General features: G+C 50.2%; 1 protein-coding gene across 17 annotated transcripts in view; it reads right to left on the bottom strand.

Moving 5' to 3' along the window:
* The window catches only part of ATP11A (ATPase phospholipid transporting 11A), a 154,336-nt gene that overhangs the window by 19,996 nt on the left and 112,164 nt on the right, over positions 1 to 22,176 (bottom strand). For all 17 annotated transcript variants that reach the window (XR_011427844.1, XR_011427843.1, XM_070240016.1 and 14 more), the window contains 10 exons: positions 21,646 to 21,714; positions 19,893 to 19,966; positions 15,439 to 15,542; positions 7,632 to 7,813; positions 5,136 to 5,387; positions 3,771 to 3,945; positions 1,950 to 2,052; positions 1,563 to 1,708; positions 946 to 1,005; positions 39 to 166 (listed from right to left, as the gene is read on the bottom strand). Coding sequence is in view for 15 of the 17 variants with exons in the window: in XM_070240016.1 (XP_070096117.1) it covers positions 39 to 166; positions 946 to 1,005; positions 1,563 to 1,708; positions 1,950 to 2,052; positions 3,771 to 3,945; positions 5,136 to 5,387; positions 7,632 to 7,813; positions 15,439 to 15,542; positions 19,893 to 19,966; positions 21,646 to 21,714 (1,293 nt within the window). In the remaining 2 variants the exon portion in view is untranslated. The remainder of the gene's footprint in view (positions 1 to 38; positions 167 to 945; positions 1,006 to 1,562; positions 1,709 to 1,949; positions 2,053 to 3,770; positions 3,946 to 5,135; positions 5,388 to 7,631; positions 7,814 to 15,438; positions 15,543 to 19,892; positions 19,967 to 21,645; positions 21,715 to 22,176) is intronic.

The following is a 22,176-nucleotide window of genomic DNA, read 5'->3' as shown; positions in this document are numbered from 1 at the left end:
GTCTCTGTGCCCCACAGCAGTGCTGCTGAGGCTGGTACCTGTAGAGGGAGGGCTCCCTCTTGAGGGCCTCTGCGCCGACGTGCTGCTCCATCAGGCTGTACAGCAGGATGGGGAGGGAAGTGAAGCTGATGTTGTACAGGGTCAGGTAGGCCGTGTCGTACAGAGTCTGCAAGAAGGACACAGCCACGTGAAGACCAGCCTGTGCATCCTGACACACCTTTTTAACGCTTTGTTTAAATATGTACATTTTCTAATCTGCGAAGACCCACAAACATGAGAGCATTCTAAAATGCACACTGAGCCATCTTTGTACAGATACAGAAGGACCAGGACATTTTCAAAGCCTCATGATGTCAACCAGTCAGGATTAAAGTAACGGCCGGCAGAAGGCCCACCTGTGACCCCGGCTGGGCCACCGCAAACACGCAACAACAAAAAAGTTGCATAAAAGTTTGCAATTTTGATGACTGTCTTTAAGCTTCAATTTTCCCCAGTTCCGGTTCTTCAGATGAGGCATGTAGCCCACAGCCCATCCGAGCAGGACGGGAAAGCAGACAAATGACGGGACGGGGGCGCCCCGAGGAGCCCGTCTCTCCTCTCCCGCCAGAAGGCTGCCCTCGGCACACAGAATGTGCCAGACGCCGGTGGAGAGACTCCAGGGGAGGGGCCCGGATTCAGACTCAGTCCACTCAGGTCAGAAAGCCAACAGCTCTCCCAGCAGAGGCAAGTCCAGCACATGCCCCAGTGGGTCAGCAGACGCCGGCCCCTGCACACCTGCACCTTCACCCGCCTGTGGACGGGCTGCTGAGGGGCAGTGAGGCCAAGGCACTGCTCCCTCACCTCCCTCGCTCCTGGCCTGTGTGGCCCTGCAGCCCACCGCCCAGCACCCCCCCAGGAAGGGAGATGAGGCTGAGGCGAGCTCTGACTTCAGACATTAGGACTCACCTGTTGTGAAAACCCACAGAAGAACTGGTATAAAAACTGAGGGAAAATGAAGCAGACATTCTGGAAGACAAGGCACAGGCTGGTTAGTTGCAGGGCATCCATCACTTACCGCAGAGCCCCTCAGAGGCTGCCCACAGGACACCGCTTCACCTGGGCAGGGCGACCCAGAAGACCTGGCTCTCCGGAAGAGCCGGCGTGGGCTTCGAACTCTTGTCCTATCTCAACGGCCCCTACAGGCGTACGTGACTGTGCTCTGGCCACTCTGAGCACAGAGAACGTAAAGGGAAACTTGTTCAAGAGAATGAGGAGGCAACGTAGGTATCAGGACAAACCGGAGCATCAAACTGCGTAGGGAACAAGGACTCCTTTCGAGGAGTCAGAAAGAGTGCCCCTTCCTCGATCACTTTACAGCTGGTGTCTTCCTACCACAAGGTTCCACATGAAATTCTGCGAATGTGAGAAAAGTGCCACAGGCCTCCCCGTCATGGGAACAGGATTAACGCCCCCTTTATGACAGTTACCCCTGTTTTGACAGCAATCGCCCCCGGGGCATCGAGGCATTCTGACAAAGGAGTCATTCCATCTCGGAAACTGTGAGGAGAAGGCAGCCTCCCTACCTTATAAAAGAAGTATTGCACCAGCTCAGAGATCCTGATGTAATAGAAATGCCCGTGAACAAGCAGCATCTTCTTTAAGTGCTTGAATTTCGGGATTGCATAGTCACTGTTCCTGGCAGCCTGACGACCTTCCTTTCCGATGACGCCTGCGAGAAAGAAGCAGACGTGCTCTGCGAACCCTCCATCACATGAAAACTTGAGATGCAAAATACAGTCAGAGCAGACCATTCCTGTCCATGCCCCAGCACGAACGCACCGCACCACGGATGGCGTCCTAAACGGGCCGTCTCCGTCCCAGGACCTCGCTCTGGCTGCCTCCCCTCCCGCCTGACTGAAGAGACAGGTCTGCTACCCAGATGTGCCGGGAGCCTGGCCAAGGAGCCTCACCGATGCCCACGTGGGCCTCCAGGATCATGCTGACGTCGTTCGCGCCGTCACCAATCGCTAAGGTAATAGGGTGCTCTTTTGAAAGTTTGATTAATTTAACAATCTGGAAAAGAAACAAGAGCAGAATTTAACACCTCTGCTATATTTCTGCTCGGGTTATTCACTAACTAGGCAGAAATAACAGAGGTGAAGCCAGTCCAGGAAAATGAAAAAGGATTTGCTCAGTGAATTCACTACACTCCGTCTATTTATCTGTGTGGGTTAAAGTGTTCTCATATTGAAAGCAAAACCAAACACAGCAAAAGGAGCTGAGGGCTGATGACAAGGGATGAGCTGAGAAAGGCTGCAGGTGAACTCGGAAGACAGACACGAAATACACGAAGGAGTCCTCAGCTGCTGCCACGCTCACATATTTACGCATACGGGGTAATACATTTGAATATATAGGGGAAAACGTGCACTGCGTTCTGATAGAGACTTTGCTAGTCCAAGCTATTTCTTATCAAGTATCTGTTTTTAAAAATAAGCTGTTCTCAATGCTATTTTAATTTTCAAATTTGTCACACGTGTAGAATCAAATCTGACAATTCAATCCAATGAATACTTTCCAAATTTTTAGTCCATTTTTCCATTTATGTGCTTAAGAGTAATGATTCTCAAGCTATAAGACTGAAAAGAGGAGGAAAAAATGTGTGGACTGCCTTCTTGTTTCAAGATGAGAGACGGAAGCACAGATTAATGTGTATAAAAGTTTGCAAAAGTCAGTTAAGAACCTAAAAAAAGTAGCATAGAACACATGAAGATCAAACACAACACCCCCAGTTGCCATTCTGGACGTAATGACACAGGTTTCCACAGAATCGAACACCTGGGGTGGTGGGGGGCATGAAACCGTCTTCACCCCAAGGGGAGTGTGAGTGAACTCCCCAGTCTCAGCTCGTCTCTGCTGAGAATCACCGGCAAGATCCTGGGGTTACGTTTCAGTGACACAGTCACTAGCCGGGTTAGCGTGGCGCTCGTGCAAGGACGCTGAGAAGACCTCTGTGCGCGTCGTTTTCAGGTTTTACCTTGACCGCTGGGTCGGTCCGAGAGGCTATGGAATTCCATCGTGAACAACGCCAGAGAGGTCCGTCTAGTGTAGCTAAAACATGGCCTAACTAAGTGGAAACTGCTGCAGGTTTACTGACACCAGAAGGACACGCACGTGCAGAGGTATTCCATAATGCTTTAGAAACATTTAAAGACGTACTTCAGGAGTGTGTCCACGCGAACAACGCGCATGGGCAGAACATGAATTTGGAGTCTGACAGACTGGAAGGCAAATTCTGACTGCCCTCATCCTTGTACACGAGTTATCCCCATTTGCTGCATCTTAGATTCTTCATTTGTAAAACTAGCATAACCTCCCTCACCTAAAAGGGTTATTCTGAGGGTCAAATGGGTTCATACCTGTGTCTGTAACTAGCACACAGTAGGTACTCAATAACGCCAGTGGACTTCCATCCGTCTGTGGGACAGATCCCTATAAATGACTGCATCTCTGCAATACGGTTTTATGTTACATGAGAGGTCAGACAGAGACCCCTCTCCTGGCATTTGCACCAAAAGGGTCATCCATTTCATGTAGTCACCTCTTAGCAATCACGACAAGCAAACAGGACCCATGTTTCCAATTTCTAACATTCTTGCTTCTATTTTAAAAAGACGGTACCCTGCTAGATTTCAAAAAAAAAAATCAGACATTGCAGGAACTAACGAATGGTGTTCAACGTTCACATACCCCCGATCACTACGTGATGACAAGGGACAGGGAGCACGGACCTGAGCCTTCTGCAGAGGCGCCATCCGGCAGCAGAGAACCGCACTGCAGTTCCGGCAGATTTCAAGAAAGAGTTCTCGGTAGTTGCTGGAGCTTCCATCTTCCTGGGGTTTCATTATTAAAGACAGCGCAGCTCCATCAATAATTAAACCGTAGTCGTGCATATCTGTTGAAAGGCTGTTAGATCATACAAATCAGAGAGATTACTCAGTAACTCAGTCCATAGATTTCAGAAGACCACATAATTTTTTGGGGGTATCTACAGACGCTACAATTCCACGATCAAGGGATTAAGAAACCAGTGTTTCTTGTTTTACTAGTATGGTCTTTACAGTACTGGATGCAACACCTTCGACTACATTTTAAAGTTGGGTTTTCATTCAACATTCTCCTTTCACTAAGGCAAGGCAAACACAGTTCTAACTGTGGCTTCGGGCGCAGGTTCCGGCATTTCTGAACAGAGGACAGAATCCATCTGGCAGCCTAAAGAGGTCAGTCTTTATTCCCCAACTCCTTGGACACACTGGCCAACCTCAGTCTTTATCTTTACAGCTAAATATCTCCTTGATATTCTGCCTGGATGATCTGAACGGGGAAGAGCATGGTCATAATATTGCTCTTTGCTGGGTTTCTAAACTACAGGGAGCATTTCTAATGCCCTAAAGGAATTCTGCGGATCAGAGGAAGGGAAATATCTTTGCACCACTTATGAATAATTGAAAACTTGCAAACAGAGAGCTGCTTTTTCTTTAGCTACATTAACGAAAATCTAAAATGATTCAAATGAAATCTAATCTTAGATCATGCATCCAACACCAGCAAGGACAGCACTGATACAGTGTACCAGAATAAATTCCTGAATATTCCTGGAAAAACCAACTCTTAGGCATATGCTGTTTTGTCTTAGCAGATAAACAGCCATGCATTATTAATATTTCCCTCCCTGCTCTGGCAGATGCTCCAAGGAATCCACAATACAGCCCCCTGTGTATCTTAGAAGCAGATGAGAAGGATCCCCATTCACAATATTTTGTGACTCAATCAAGTCTTTTTGCATCCTTGAGCTGGCAGTTTGAAAATGAACACATGTACACATGCACATGCACATGCACACACACACATACAGGCACACACGCACCCCCTTATGCATACACACTCTTATGCAAAAAAGACACGTCACAGTTGCTAAAAAGAACCAGCTCTGGTCACGACCCCCCTGCTCACTGTGACCACGCCGGCTGAGGCTGTTAGGATGCGGGAGGAAGAACCATGTGCCCAGCAAGGGGCTGAGGCTACCACCCTGTGAGCGGAGGTCGTGCCGGGGCTCTGAGAGCATCTTTGGCGAGGGGATGGAGGGCGCCACCTACCCCGAGAAGTTGTCCCTGGTTAAGCTCCCGTGGCAGCGCAGTACTGTCTTACTCAGCTCGAACAGGACGTCGTGCAAGCTCTGCTCCTCGAGCTTCTTGGTCGTCAGCTCCAGCAGCTGCGTGTTTCTGCGGAAGAGCTTGCAGGCGTAGCAGGTGGCCGCTGCCGTCTCCATCTTGTCTCCTGTGAGCACCCAGACCTTGATGCCGGCCTTCTGCAGCGCTTCGATGGTGTCGGCAGCCTTCTCCTGGAGCCTGGGGAGAGCAGAACGAAACGCAGCAGACGTCGGCACCGGCGCAGCAAATCAAAATACGGAACTGCAGAAGCAGTGTGATTGAAATACCTTCACCTCTCAAAAGCAAAAGGCACCGGGCCGCTGGCTCATGATCTTAGTGTCAAGTGCCCGAACCTGCGTTTAAAGTTATGCACTAACTTTTTACAACAAAACACTTGCCAACACCAAATACACAAACGCGGATAACATAGTAAGGAGTAAAACGGCTCCTCGTAAAATCGACGTCTGCCAAGCACGCGGTTTTCCGTCTGGTTGGGACTCGCTCCCTGGAGAGGATTTTAGGCCATTATGAGAAGGACCATGGCAAAAACAACAGCAAAGTCTGAACCAGAGAGAAATGGGATCTGGGACAGAGGAGGCTGGTAACATCCACTACCTTTCCTTTGGTGTAAACTGCTCTAATTTTCCCACCGCTCTGACTGGCGCCCAGGTACCTTGAAGGGATGCACAAGGCCGGGAACGCCAGCCGTGATCCTAACCGGCTCACTCGCCTGGCAGGCTCCCCACGGGTCAGAGGCCACGTGAAGCATTTCATGACATTTCATTTTTACAACCACCTCACGGGGTGAGGACTTCACCATCACCGCATTCTGTGTGTGCAAAACCCACCCTTGCAGAGGTTCCCCAACGTGTCTGAAGATGGACGGCTCTCCTGACACTGGTCAGGCCGTGTTGCTGCCCCAGGAAGCTGGGCATCAAAACTTTGCTTGCCTTATTTTGGGGCCTGCTCTTTTTTTCTCGATTTTAGAGTCTTTGCTTTCGGTAGGCGTGTGAAGTAACGTATCATGCGTCTGTCAAGCACTAACAAATGGAAGGGGTTCAGTGAGATTCTGGGGTAGACTTCCAAGGCGAAGTCTCGAGATCATACACTATCCTCGAGATAGACAAAAACCGCCTTTAATTTCATCATCTTTTTGGAAAAAGGAAACTGAGGCCCAGAGCAGTTTGCAAAGATGCTGACTGGGGATTTTAAAGAAATAATTTGTAATCAAGTGTCATCACTTCGAAGCCACTGGCCGCACAGGCTCACCCCTAGGTGTCTGCTCTCACCTTTCCAAGGGCCCAGCTCCCCGCGGGTCTGCTCCCACAGCCCGTGACGGGCCCTGCACATCGGCTCCCTCCACCCCCAAGAGCCACCGCCCGCCCCTTCCTTCCAGGACCGTCCCCCCCTATCCCAGGCAACACCACCCTACAGAGCACTCTTCTCCTTCCTAACGCCCGGGGTCCCTCGGAAACCCGGCCCACACCCTGAAACCTGCCCTGTGCACAAGGCACGTACTTACCTTTACAGTGCCGTCCTATTCTGCACTGAATGAGGGGACAGACTTAGAAAAAAACAAACCAAAACTTCTTCTGTTGCCAAAACTCTACTGAGATTGAGGACTCAGTGGGAGCTTGGTAAAGACACTGGGAAAACGGAGGTTTCGAGATAAGGATGTAAGTTCTGGACCGATGCAGACCTTAAAGACTTTCAAACTTTCCTGGAAATAAACTCTCCGTAAATCTCCTGACGTTTCCGCTTCACTCTTTTCAATTGGGGTATTTTATTTCTTTTCCGTTCCTTCAAAATAAACTGCAGTCTGTTGCTCTCGCTCTGCTCCCAGGACAACACAGTGGACAGATGGCCCCGTCCCAGTGCTGGAGCCCTAAGGAACTCCGGTCCTTGCCGTTGAACTAGGACGGATCAGGAGCTCCTCCTTTGGAGGTATTTGAAAATCTGTAGTTGGTAATCTTACCAGTTATTATTATTAGTTTTCACAATTTTCTACTTCATTATTTACAATTTCTTCAGTGAGTAATAAGTACATTGAGTGTATTAAGATCTAAAATGTTACACGTGTATTTGGAAAGAACCAATAACAAATTTAGGAGCAGAATTAGTTATTCACGCCATTCTAAAGAATAATTAAAAAAAATAACCCTCTATCTTGACTACTGACAACACGATGTGAAAATGCTGATGATTTCTGGTTTCTCCCGGGACAGTGGGAACGTCCGCCCTCTCAGGCACGCAAGGTCGAGTGAGCATCACCCCGCCACGAGCGCCCTGCGGTCACTCCACGGACGCAGCCAGACAGCCTGTCTCCTCCTGACGCGCAAACACGTCCACATCAGGCAGGGCTGACATCCCCCCGAGGCAGCCCCACCTGCCTGCGGTCCCATCGCACCGTCTGTTCTAAAGTCAGTGCGGCGTCGACCTTACCGATCCTCAACGGCGGTGGCACCAAGCAGAATGAGGTCTTTCTCGATCTGTTCGTAGGCTTCTGCTAGCTTCTTCTCTCGGTCCTGCAGCGCCAGTTTGGCGGCCTGCAGCAGCGTACAGATGGCTTCATACTCCTCCTGGACGAGCCTCTTGTAGGCAACACACAGAGTCCGAAGGCCCTCCTGTGGGACACAGCGCAGGTTTAACGTGAATTCCAGCATCACCTGGCTTTCCGAGAGCTTTCTCAGTGTCTCCTCTAACTAGAACGGCTAACCAGAGAATTACAGACCAACCACTCCTCAAAGAAGCTGGTCACTGACGACTCAGTTATTCACGGTCGTGTTAAATACAGATAATCATCATGGATGGCAAAATTTTCAAACTAGTAAACGTGGGAGCAAATTACACAAATCAGGGCCATCAAAAGACGAGACTTTGTTCCTTAATTGAGACAAGTGAAGAGTTAGACTTTTTTAAGGATAATAACGTGCAATTTTATGGGAAATATCAAGCGATATTTCCAAGTAACAAGTTTTCCGTGGGGAGTCTGATCTTAGCACTCACTGAAGGAAATGTGCCAGGTTATTTATCAAACCTACTGGGTCCATGAGAGAGACATGAGAACCTAAGAATGACAAGTTCTTTACTGTGATCACAGCTCTGATGCCGCCACATGTGGAGCATGCGCACCCCGGCCCGCGAGGCACAGGGAAGCTGGACTCTCAGAGCCCGAAGGGGACGCACACGGGGCACTTTCATCCCGTCAGTCAAAGCACCTTCCCACCAAGACGAGTGGAGCCATCACAAAGGTCTAGGGGACACCCAGGGAGGCCTCCCTTCTGTTTCCCCTGTTCCTTCAGCCCCGACTGACCCTAGAAAAGAACCACGGTCCCCTAAATAATCAGTCCAAATTCTCTGAGAATACTGGTTTTAAAGACTTTTAAAAAGATTTTTCATCATGAGTTCACATTCCCCATAACTCTCTGGGAACACTCCCCATTTCACACCATTTCTCCACATTTAGTGGAAGGACACAACCACGCAGGGTTTCCCGCTTCTCCTGTCCCTGGAGCTCTTCAGAGCCTGAAGGGAGAAAGGGACGTGGGAAGGGGTGGGACCAAAGAAGCGTTCTTTTGGAGTCCTACTCTCCAGGAACGTTCTGGAACCTTTACGCCCATCCTCCAGACGCTGACCTGGTAAAGAGGAGCAAGCGAGAAACTCACTTGTCTCTGTCCAGGAAGGCAGGACAGTCCCGCCTGGAGCTGTGGACGCTCACAGAGCTGTGGCCCCACCACGCGCTCCCCAGGGCCCCTCCCAGCGCTGACGCTACGCGGGTGCTGACATGGCATCTCAGGCGTCTTGCTTCACCGAACACCTGGCATTAACTTTTGCTGGATAAGTAAGCTGCTGACATTCGGTGAAAGCCTACACGGTGATCAAGCTACAGATTAGAGACACGGACATGAACCGCAGAACAAATTCTCGGACTCTCCCTAAGAAATCATAAAATACACAGGGTCCATGACTTCATTCCCATGCCAGGCAAACTGTATGGCAAGAAAAAGGCTTACAGGAAAGAGAATTCAGAGCAGCCCCAGCACCCAGAGTGGCTGTGAATGGTGAGCGGGAGCTTTCAGAGATAATCAGAACCTTGACTTTAAAGGGAGACACGGGAGCGTGGAGTAGACACACTTTCCCCCACTCCTCATCTAAGTACTACCGAAATCCTGGAGAGAGATACAAAACAACACTGACACACAATCACAGCCAGACAAAGGCACTACAAGCAAAGGAAATCACAGAACAATATCCCTTACGAAAATAGATGCAAAAATTCCCAAGGAGATATCAGCAAAAGGAATCCAACAGCACATTAAAAGGGCTATTCACCACGACCAGGTGGGATTTATCCCAGGAACGCAAGAGTGATTCAAGATACAAAATCAATGTAATGCACGACGTTATAACAGAATGAGGAAAAAACCCTCATGATCATCTCCATTGATGCAGAAAAAGCATCTGACAAAATCCAGCAGCTTTTCATGATAAAATCACTCAATAAACTAGGAATAGGAGGGGGCTTCCTCAACATGACAAAGGCCGCGTACGACAAGCCCCCACCTGGGACACTCCGTGGTGGAGACCAAAAGCTCCCCTACAATCAGGAACAAGACAAGGCACCTGCTTTTGCCACTTCTATTCAACACAGCGCTGGAATTCCTAACCAGAGCAATCAGGCGAGAAAAAAAAAGGCATCCAAATTGGAAAAGAAGACGAGTAACATTATCTCTGTTTACAGATGATGGGATCTTACATGTAGAAAACCCTGAAGAGTCCACAAAAAAATTGTTGGAACTCATAGACGGATTCAGCACATGTGCGGGATGCAAAATTAACACATAATATCAGCTGTGTTTCTATACACTAACTATGAACAATCCAAAGAGGAAATTAAAAAAATTCCATTGACAACAGCATCAAAAATAATAAAATACCTAGGAATAAATTAAACCAAGGAGGTGAAAGAGCAGAAGACTGAAAACTATAAAATGTGGCTGAAAGGAATTACAGAAGATCTAAGTAAACGGAAAGACACCGTGTGTTCACGGACTGGAAGGGTTAACACTCCTAAGACAACAGCACGACCCATCTAGCCATCTAGCATCTACAGAGTCAATGCAACCCCTATCAGAATCCCATGGCGGTTTTTGCAGGAATGGAAAAACTCGAGCTAAAATTCATGGGAATCTCGAGGGATTGAGAACAGCCGACAGTCTGGTAAAAGAGCCAAGTTGGGGGACTCACCACTTCCTGATTTCGAAACTTGCTGGAAAGGGACAGTGAGCAAAACGAGACGGTCCTGGTGCAAAGACAGACACACAGAACAACGGGACAGAACTGACAGCCCAGAAATGAACCTTGCGTACATACATGGTCAAACGATTTTTGACAAGGATGTCAAGACCACTCAATGGGGAAAGAATGGTCTATTCAACAATGGCGCTGGGAAAGCTGGAGATCCACACGCACAAGAAGGAGGGCGGACCTTACCTCACATCTTGTACAAAAATTAATGCTACAACTAGAAGGACCCACAACTAAAATATACAACTATATACTGGGGGGAGTCAAGGAGGAAAAAAGCAGGAAAAAAAATTAACTCAAAATGGACCAAAGGCCTAAATACAAGAGCTAACACTAAAAATTCCTAGAAAAAAACATAGGGGCAAATCTATGACCTTGACAATAGTTTCTTAAATATGACACTAAAAGGCAACCAACGAAAAAATAGATAAATTAGACTTGATTAAAACTGAAAACTTTTGTGCATCAAAGGAAACTATCAAGAGAGTGAAAAGACAACCCACAGAATGGGAGAAAATATTTGCAAATTATACATCTGATAAAATGTTAGTGTTCAGAAAATACAATGAACTCTTACAATTCAACGAGGAAAAAAATCTGATTAAAAACTGGGCAAAGGACTTGGATAAGCGTTTCTGCAAAGAAGATCTATAAATGGTCAATAAGCACATGAAAAGAGGTTCAACACCCTTAGTCGTTGGGGAAATGCAAATCGAAACCATAATGAGATACCACTTCACACCACTAGGATGGCTATAATAAAAAAATGAGAAATAACAAGTGTTGGTGAGAAATTGAAAAACTCATGCACAGCTGGTGGGAATGTAAAACGGGGCAGCCATTGTAGAAAACAGTCTGGCATTTCCTTAAAAAGTTAAACAAATTAGAATTACCCAGCATTTCCACTCCTAGGCACATAACCAAAGGAACTGAAAACAGGGACTCGAACATACACATGTACACTCAAGGGCATAGCAGCCTTACTCACAACAGCCAGAAGGTGGAAACAACCCAAGTGCCCATCAATAGATGAACGGATAAACAAAACGTGGCATATACACTATATTCAGACAATGGAATATCATTCAGTCATAAAACAGAATGAAGTTCGGACACATGCTACAACGTGGAGGAGCCTTGAGGACATTATGGTAAGTGAAGTAAGCCCGTCACAAAAGGACAAATATTATATGATTCCATGTAAATGAAATAGTCAGAATAGGCAAATTCATGGGGACAGAAGGTAGATTAGAGGTCACCAGGGGCTGGGTGGAGGGTGGAATGGGCAGTTTTTGCTTAACGGGTACAGTTTCTGTTTGGGGTGATGAAAAATTTTGGAATCAGATAGTGGTGATGGTTGTGCAGCATTATCAATGTAATTAATGCCACCGAATTATACACCTGCAAACAGTTAAACGGCAAATTTTATATGTATTTTACCACAATAAAAAATGGATCATAGATTCAAATGTAAAACATAAAACTACAAACCCTTTAGAAGCAAATGTGGGCGACAATACTTGGTCCCTGGGGTCAGGGAGAGTCCTCAGATGTGACACCAAAAGCAGGTGCAGAAAGAAAAATCGACACAACACATGCGATCCAAATTAAAAACTTCACTCTGTGAAATACCCTTTAAGGGGATGACAACAGAAGCCACAACTGGGAGAAAATATTTGTGAATCACAAATATGAAAAAGGATTCATAAGAACTCTCAAAATTCAACCTAAGAATAAAACAAAAAAATGCCCCAAATAATCCAATTAGAAAATGGGCAAAAGGGGCCGGCCCAGTGGCACAGTGGTTAAGTGTGCATGTTCCGCTTCGCCAGCCCGGGGTTCGCCGGTTCGGATCCCGGGTGCGGACATAGCACTACTTGGCAAACCATCCTGTCCGACATATAAAGTGGAGGAAGATGGGCACGGATGTTAGCTCAGGGCTGGTCTTCCTCAGCAAAAAGAGGAGGACTGGTAGCAGATGTTAGCTCAGGGCTAGTCTCCCTTGAAAAAAAAAAAAAAAAGAAAAACAAAAAGAAAATGGGCAAAAGACATGAAGAGACACTTTGCCCAACAGGACACTCAGGTCGTGGAAAAACCGGCGAATACTCGCTGGACGGCAGCAGCCGTCAGCGAGGAACAGAGTGAAGCCGCAGTGGGGAAGTGCTACTCGGCTCTGCCGAGAGCTACCTAGAGCAGGGACGGCTCCACGGCGGCTGCTGTGGAGACAAAATGACAGAATATACAGAAATTTAGACCCACGTCAATTCCCGGGTTTTGATACTACACTTCAGGCACGTAGACGTGAGACAGTGGAGGAAGAGGAGAAAGCGCCCCCCGCACATCTCTGCAACTTCCTGGGACTCTGTAATTACTTCAGGGTAAAACGTTACACATGAGGCGGGCCCCACAGTGCCCAGTGCAGACCTGGAGAGCTTCCAGGGAGAGGTGTGGAGTTCCCAGGATGAGCATGAGACAGGTTGCAGAGTCCGCAACAGCCCCTCGAGTGTCTGCAGAGGACAGAGGGGCGTGTGTCTGAGGAGACTCCCAGAGGCCAGGAACAGCCATTAGGAAGGAGAAGGGGACAGTGCTGTCCCCAGGAGCCAGGCTGGAGACGCCGTGGTTTACAGGCATTCACTCCCCGGGCCTCGCCTCCGGACGAGGGCGGAACTGGCTCTGGACCCACCTGACACATCATAAAGCCATCAGCTAACAGAACATACTGCACCCTAGAACAAACCCACGGTCCACAGAAACACACGGATGCCCCACCTCCACAAGGCAGCACCACGGGCTGGGTCTGCTGGGAGGCACCAGCATGCGGAGAGTCAGCACCCAAGATGAGGTTAACCAGCCAACCGACGCCGACCCGGAACCAACACCAACGACACATGAGCAGAGAAGGACACGACGGTTACTACACTGTGTTACATGTGTTCCAAACGCCAAGCAGAGGCACGAAGATACTAAAAAGACAGAACTTCTGGAGATGAAAACTCCAGCGTCTGAGAAGGCAAAACCTGGGTGGGACGCTGGGTAACAAAAGATCAAATAAGAAAAGCTTAGTGAACCTGAAGACAGGACAAGAGAAACTGTCTACAATGAAACGGGAAGAAGAACTTGGAAAAAGGAAAGGCTTCAGTAAGCTGTGGAACACATTCAAGCACCCTAATCGACAGGTAATTGGAGTTCCTGAAGGCGGGGACAGAAAGAATATTTGCAGAAATAACGGCCAGAAGATTTCCAAACTTGATTAAAAAATCTATAAACCCACAGATCCAAGAAGCTCATGTGACCTGAGCAGAAGGAACACAAGCTCTCCACGGCGAGGCAGACAGAATCAGAAATCTGAGAAGCAGCCAGAAAAGGGAGATGTGCACACAGAGGAACAAGGATACAGAGAAGATGGGTGTTCTCAAGGAGAAAGGAAGTGTGTCCTCACAGACACCACACCAGTGTTCACAAGCTTTCTCTGCAACAGCCCCAAACTGGAAACAGGCCCCATGCCCACCGACAGGTGGATTAGTAACCGTGTCCATCCACACAGTGGAACACCGCCCAGCCCCGCGTCCCTGCAACAGCGTGGGCGCGTTTCCAAGCACCTGTGTGGGGTGAAAGAATCCAGATAAAACCGTACGTATTTCATGCTTCCATCCGTGTAAAACTCTAGAAGGTGTGAAGTCATCGACAGTGATAGCAGAGAAGCAGCTCGGTGTGGGTGTGGGTGGGAGGGAGCGAGTCTCGGGGGCACGAGGACACCACTGGGGAGGTGGACACGCTCACCGTCCTGCTGGCGGTAACGTCTGCACGTGTGGATAACACATGTTGAGACGGATCTACTTTTGTACTGCACATACGTACGGTTTAACATGTGCCAATGCAGTTTTGTAAAACAAAAGGCAGACGGATTGTAAAGTCACCATAAATAACACCGCCCATGCTTCTCACTCTCGAGGGAACCTTTTCTCCTCCAGATACGTAAGGGGAAGACCCTCCAGCACGTGGAGGTGGGAGGTGTCGCTCTGGGTTCCCAGCAGACCACGGAGGCTCGCACTGTGGGGCTGATGCTGGCCGGAGAAAGGATGCAGGGTCCACACACCCGGCGAGTGTCAGCGTTCACAGCAGGTCTTCAAGATTCTCCCACTGGCAACCTTAACAAAGCCCTTCACGCCCTGCACAATGCCATTCACTACGGTTTTTTTTTTTTCCTGAAGAAGATTCGCCCTGAGCTAACACCTGTGCCCATCTTCCTCTGTTTTGTGTGTGAGTCATTGCCACAGCCTGGCCACTGACGGGTGGTGCAGGTCCACACCCAGGAACTGAACCCAGGCCGCCAAAGCGGGGCGCGCTGAACTTAACCCGTAGGCCACAGGGCCGGCCCCTCTAACAATTCTGCAGTGCGCAGAGGCAGAGGACAGGTCTAAATGAGCCACACATCACTGGCTGTGGGTTGGGGCTGGACAGGAGGAGGTGGCCCCGTGTCAGGGACGCATGGCCCTCCCACACCCCAGTGGTCCTCGGAGGGGAAGCTGGAGCGACGGGGCGAGCGCCCCGACGTGCTGACCAACTGAACAGTGTGGTGACATCCTGGAAGGGATGAGGTGACACGCTCCAGACGGAGACGTGGGAGGAACCAGACGGTGCAGCCGCCACAGAAGGCGTAGCACTGACCCCTGAGGCAAATCACCAGAACTCCCTTGGGAGAAAGATGGATCTTCTGCTGTACCTACCACAATTCAGACCCCCAAACCCCAACCAGCCAGCGCGGCCCCCGCGGGGAACACACGCCATGTCTGCTGACTGAATGCGCGAGGGTGGCGCCCAGAGAGCTCCACCTGCGAGGTCCAAGGGGGATTCCCAAGCTGTGCACGTGCCGCCCCTGCCGACCCCCACGCCACACGTGAGACCCCTCGGGCAGGAGGCTGTTCCTCCGCCCGCCACTCACCACGGCGTTGTGCTCCACTCTGTCCCGGATCTGGTCCACTTTGCCCTCTATCACTCGGGGGAATACCGAAGAATCTGCTCCTTTGCAAAACAGGTAAATTTCTCCTATAAAATGAGAAAACGCGATATTTAATTTAATCACAGTATGGGGAAGATGAAAATATTTTTCAAATTATGCTTTTATTAAAAAACGGAAATAGGGAAACCAGCGCCGAGACTGTCGTAAAGGAGATGTCGATGGACCAGGGAATACATAAAGTCAGGAAGAAATCAGACCTACAGGTTACCCCAAAGCCTCATTTTATTTCAACAACCCTAGAAATCTCATAGCAAAGTCAGGACCCAGGAGAAAACCGGCCCCGGGTGTCCTTCCTCCTGTCGCTCCTGCCTTCTCTCTGGTTAGGACATGAGTGAGGAATAAAATGACCTCGGGGCAGGCGGTGGGGGTTGGGGACAGAGGGTGAGGCCAACCCAAGGGGTAACAATTTGCTGAAGTCCTGGGGGGTGGACGTCCGGGTCATCCTTCGCAGTCACAGCTGTTGTGCAGTTTTCCTGTGCCCACACCTCGAGTAGTGTCCCAATCACTTCCACATGTTTGTGCCGTAGATGCATGCTTCTCCCTCACGATGGAAAGACTTTCTCTTCCAGATAAGTAGGGAGAACTCTCTAGTCTATGACAAAAAGGACATTAAAGACATTGAAGGCGCCAGCACCAATCGGCAGCCCCTGGCTCACAGAGTCTCGCTCCTCTCTCAGGAGGAACCCTCTGGGGCTGGAGAAGGGACACTGCCACAGTGATGGTGACGTGCCTCATTCTCAATTTGTCTTCAGACAGACGGCTGGAGCGCAGGCTCCCTGGCCAGAGCAGATCCCTGGAAACCCTAGAAGCCAACGGCCCTCAGGACGTTTATCGGGGAAACCAAATCCAGAGGCAGCAGGAGCAGCAGGCGACTGTCCCACCACAGCCAGCTCCTCAGGGTGCGGCCGGCTGGGCGGGGCTGTGGGGCAGGCACACCCCTGGGGCGATGGAAGGTGAGACCCACCAGCTGGCCCACACGGGGACCCATGAGCTCAGCTCCAGCATCCGGAGCCTACCTTGGCTTATTTCCTTGATCCCAGAAAGAACTCACTCCTGTGATACACACACACGAAAACATTTAAAACACAGCACGATTTATGCTTACGGAAGTCCTGAAATTAAACCAAGGGTGACGTCAACCTAAAGCCAGAAAGGATGGTGTTGAGTACGTCTGTGTCACAAGCACATGGAGAGAATGGGGCCATGCTGAGCAGGAACCTACGAGAGCGGGGGTCCTAGCCCCGGGAGACACCCACACAGCTGTGCAGGCTTGTGCCCCAGCATTCTTGATCATGGACCAACCAGCCTGACATCAGAATCCACTCCCAACTACCAGACATAATTTCTAGCCAATGCTCGTACATCATCAGATATATCTAGTTTAGACCAAGAATTGTAGTCTAGACGACGTAACGATGCATTCTCGAACAATGATACGTTTTTTTCTAGGAAACTCATGATGACTCATGGTAATGGCTTGTGAATGCTTAAACTTCCCACTGTCCCGACCGGTTGATTCCTCTACATCCACTCTGGACGTGGGAGATGTTCAGCCTTAAACTTGGTCCAGGAGAGCTTTTGATGTAAAAATATCCAGAGTGTAAATTAAAATTTAATCTGCAGAGGACGAGAGCAGACAGTATTTGGCAGCGGCTTTAGATCTTGCTTTTCCAGTTTTGAACACAAGCAAGAAGTGACTGACCCAGAGTGATGCACACACACAGCCGACGTGCTCAGGACCAGGACCTACAGCAGCTCCCGAGTGACACGACGGCACCTGCAGCGGAGCACGCTGGGGATCAGGCCCAGGGCCCAGGGCTCCGCGCACTCTTCAGAAAGAGCCTCAGAAAGAAACCAGGTTGTTAGCCGGCTTCGGTGGGCACAGGCCTCCAGGCTCCCTGCCCTCCAGGCTGTAACGCCAGTGCAATCAGCGTCATCAGGGGACGCACTGCTACCGGGAGAACCACCCGTTAAATTAAACATTCAGACTGCTCTTAAAATTAACCGATGCAGCATCTGGCTCAGATGCCTCGGCAGTCTCCCCCCGTGAGCCTCCTCTCACCCTCAGAGCCGCCCTCAGAAATCCACAGACGTCTCCTAGTGGAAGGGACGTTCTGTTGGTGTGAACGCCTTGCACACAAATTCATGTGACCCAGCTCCTTTTCAAGCTCTGTCACACCCTTTCTGAGCAAATTGCAGTTGTTTATGAAGAGTCCACAGGAGGCACCCTGGTGGGGTTCGGGGGAACTGACGCAGGGCTCCCGAGACCACGGTGTTGCTGCAGGCTCTGGAACTGTCTCGAAGCATGATTCGATGACTCGACTTCACACTTGTCCAGGGGAAAAAATCAAGACAAAAAGCTCCATCATGGAAATTTCCACAGTTCAACGCTTTTTTCTGCATAACTCGGAACGGCTTAAACTCTCTCACGAGGAAAGCGTGTCCTTGGGGCACAGTTGAGAAACCTTCTGGGCTTGGGCAAGTGTCAGTGCACCTGAACTTGTTCTCAAACATCACCGGTCACATGTGTCCCGGGTCCTGCTGATCCTAGTGTTAAAACCTCCATTTGCGTGTGCTACGGCAGCATTTATATCATGAATTGTTTCATGTCCCATGACACTCAGTTCAAGTCTCCTTACTGGAGGCCGCTTCTGCCTGCCACGGCTGAGAACCTGCTTGAGAGGAGCGGGCACCACGTAGACAAGAGACCCACTGACACTGTCACACGGCTCCCAGAGCAGCCGCTCATCATCCAGCATGTGGACTCGGCTCCCTGGAGAGTGACTCCCAGGGTGCTGCTGGACACCACGCCTTCAGCCACCGCATGATGTCTTCTGCCGGCTCAGAGGGAAATCAGGGATTCAGAGGAACGTCAGAACCTCCGTCTACGGGAATCCACAGGAAGCTGAGATCCTGCTGAAATGAAATTCTGCTCACACAAGTGTGAGGACTCCAGCCGACAAAGTCCCCAGCACACCCTCAGACCTCTGGAGTCTGTTCAGTTCCAGGGTAGCGGCTGGTGTGGGTGCTCCCCAGGCCAGTTTCCAAAGCGAGAAACATAGCTTGGCATTGCCTAGATCTAAAAAACAGAAAAGAATAAGCTCCATGTCTTGAGGAGACACCACTTTGAAACTGTGTGAGTGAAGTGGATTCAGCAGGAGCCATGAGCACTCTCTGCAGAGCTGGTCCGAGTGCACTGAGAGGAGGGAAGGGTCTGCACGCAGGATGCTCAGGGTCCAGTCAGGGCAGAGCCCAGCAAAAGCTCATCCACCTGGGACACCAGGAGAGGCTTCCTAACCAGGTGGAAAGCCCCCCTCAGGTAGAGGCCTCCAGGTGGAAAGGCCCCCCCAGGTAGAGCCCTCCACGTGGAAAGGTCCCCAGGTAGAGGCCTCCAGGTGGAAAGGTCCCCAGGTAGAGGCCTCCAGGTGGAAAGGCCCCCAGGTAGAGGCCTCCAGGTAGAAAGGCCCCCAGGTAGAGGCCTCCAGGTGGAAAGGCCCCCAGGTAGAAGAGGTCCCCAGGTAGAGGCCACCAGGTAGAAGAGGTCCCCAGGTAGAGGCCTCCAGGTAGAAAGGCCCCCAGGTAGAGGCCTCCAGGTGGAAAGGCCCCCAGGTAGAGGCCTCCAGGTGGAAAGGTCCCCAGGTAGAGGCCTCCAGGTGGAAAGGTCCCCCTCCCCCCCCCCCCAGGTAGAGGCCTCCAGGTGGAAAGGTCCCCAGGTAGAGGCCTCCAGGTGGAAAGGCCCCCAGGTAGAGGCCTCCAGGTGGAAGAGGCCTCCAGGTGGAAAGGCCCCCAGGTAGAGGCCTCCAGGTGGAAAGGCCCCTCAGGTAGAGGCCTCCAGGTGGAAAAGGCCTATAGTGCAGCGCATTAGGGGGTGGCCCTGGAATGGAAGCTGGGAAGGCAGCTCAGGGCTCAATGAAAAGAGCTGGGAGGAGCCGCTGCCTGACCCAGAACTTGAGCCCCAGGCCCAGAAGGGACAGCGAGCCCCCGAGGGTCTTCAGACGACAGACACGGGAGCAGGAGGAGTGAAAGGCAGAGCGCAGACGGAGACCCCGGGCAGCAGGCTGCTGTGTGTGATCATTATCGATACCAGGAGGGGACAGAGAGGCAGCCTGAAGACAGACTGCAGGACCCCTAGAGAGGGCACGAGCAAAGCTGACCTGCCACCAGCCTGCAGAGCTGGGGGAGAGCACGCCTGGGGGGCTGCAGGCTGTGTGGCCTGCGGGGCTGTGAGCAGTTAGGTGACAGCAGTGGGTGCATCCATGTTTTAAAAGAAAAAGAATAAACAGTTAAAGCCACAAAGCTGCTACACAGAATATAAGCATCACAATAAAACACAATCACAAGTAATTTAAGAAATCAAAAGGAAAAGAAATTCCTACCTGTAGCAGATTTTACAATTACACTCATTCTCCTCCTGACTGAGTCAAAACTCAAAATCTCCAGCAATTCAAACCTGAAAAAGAAATTAAAAATTGTTTTTGACATCCCTCTGGCTCCGTATGTCATGAAATCTGGGTAATTTCCAAGCTCTCACAGCAGAACGTCTGGGGTGGTCCTCTCTCCCCCATACACGGTCCTTCAAAGAATCAGGCCCATCCACCCGTCTCCCCTGGGGGCCGCTGCTGCCAAGTGGCCTTTCAAGGAGGACAGATCTGGATATGGGGTTTCCTTCACAGACACGACGGAAAAGTCTGGATTCACGTGATGCAGCCATTCTGCTCCTCGAGACCGGCACCAGTGTCCTGCAGGGACAGACGCAGGCCGAGGCCAGGCTCCCACCTCCTCCCCACCAGGACCTGCACCCAGACGCCCACCCACACGGCCAGCCCAGGTCCAGGTGCTCGGGAGTCTGTTCACCACACAAACACGTTTCTTATGTGCTGATTCCCTTCCCTCAATTCTGCTACACACAGACTCACAGGACCTATCAGAGCTTTTGCTCTCTGAGAACGAACCAGCGTCCTTTAAGTTGATAAAGATCATTTAAAAAGCAAAGAAAACTGATATTTAATCAGCCAGTGCAGTCTCACTATCAGAAGACTGATCATTTCTGTCTGGCATTTGAAACGCTGAAAACAGTCCTGCACCCCTGACACGACCTCTGAAAGCTCCTAGCACTAGAGACCCCAGCAGCAAGCTCAGGGGGCACAGGAGCTTCTGTGACCTCAGTGCCGGCTCACGTTCTGTAACAGGGCTCCCTACGAGGTCCTCGGCCGCGCCGCAAGGTGTGTTACAGTCTCAGGAGTGATCCCCCCGCGTTTTCAGTTGGAAACCTGAAGCCCACAGCAAAGGTCACTCTGCCCTCCCAGGGTGACCTCATGGCTCCCGAGAGGCCCCCGCATGGCAGGGAGCCCAGAGGACATCAATCGAGGACTCCACAGCCAGTTCTGGAGTCAAGGGTTCACCACTCCCACTATCCAGGAGCGTATTTTTCTTAGGAGGGAAATATTAAAATCCAGTTTTTCGGAGGCCATCACCACCAAATCTTACGCTCTTTCCCACCTGTCTTCACCTGTACCATTGCTGCACATTCCTGTTTATTTATAAAGGAGAGATGGACTGTCCGATCTCCCAGGTCAAAACTCAAGACAGGCGATTGTCTCTGGACCGGCAACTTCAGACAGAGGTTGTTTCTAAAAATTGAAAGCGTGTGGCCTGTAAAGGCAGGAAAGTGAAACCACGCAGCGTCCAGCTGGTGATCCCAGAGCATGCCTGCCGAGTCAGCCCGCTACGGGACACTGTGCTCTGGGAGCTGGGAGCTGTGCTCTGCAAACACAGGACACTGTGGCCACTCCACGGGAAGGCGTTTATGCTTCCCCGTCATGGTGAGTCACAGAGTGGCCTGGGAGGATGTCAGAATGTACTGGAAGCTTTGAGAACTCTTGCAGTAAAACCTGATTTTTGATGGCTTAACCCAAAACCTATCTGATGATGCAACACCATCCAAGCAGCTTCTCCTCCAACCGTCCAACTCTCAAATTCTCCAGATGCTCCGGTGACATTCTTGGGTTGTCACTGAGAAGGGGGAGCGAGTTCTGGGAGGACCACCGAGAATTTGGGTTTTCCCAATGAAAACACCCCGTAAAGACGCTTCTTTTATGACCATCACAGTGTAACGTACCCTGTGCTTACCTTTCAACGGTGTCCCTGTTTAATATCTCCATGTAATTGTCCTTCAGCCTCAGGTACGTAAACCCCAGTCTGCAAACGAGAAGTGAGTCCAGGGGTTAACCTGAAATTCTGATATCCCTCTTCCATAAAAAGTTTTTGCTTTACATTTTGCTAAAAGCTTTCTTTTTGAAAAAGAAATACTTTGGTAAAGCAGAGGTTGTAAACTGCATAATAAAATTAGGAAATTATAATAATACTGAATTTATTCACCATCTCAAAAAATTCTCCAAGAGCCAACAGAATTCCCGACTCACCCGCCTCCTGTGTGCTGCACCGTGAGGCGCGTTCTTACTACTAAGAGCTGACGGGTTCAGAAAGGGGCGGCCAGTCTGTGGACTGGCCCCATCTCCACCGACCCATTTTTACTCACTGGTCAGCGGGCTGTTTGGTAGATGTTACCGTGTCAGAATTGGAAGGACCTGCGAGGGTGTCACTCTCCAGACCGACCCTCATTTTACTGATGAGAAAACTACAGCTCAGAGCAGGCAGCCA

This window comes from Equus caballus, chromosome 17, assembly GCF_041296265.1.
Source record: "Equus caballus isolate H_3958 breed thoroughbred chromosome 17, TB-T2T, whole genome shotgun sequence".
NCBI classification, from domain to species: domain Eukaryota; kingdom Metazoa; phylum Chordata; class Mammalia; order Perissodactyla; family Equidae; genus Equus; species Equus caballus.
This window is presented reverse-complemented; position numbering and strand designations above follow the sequence as displayed.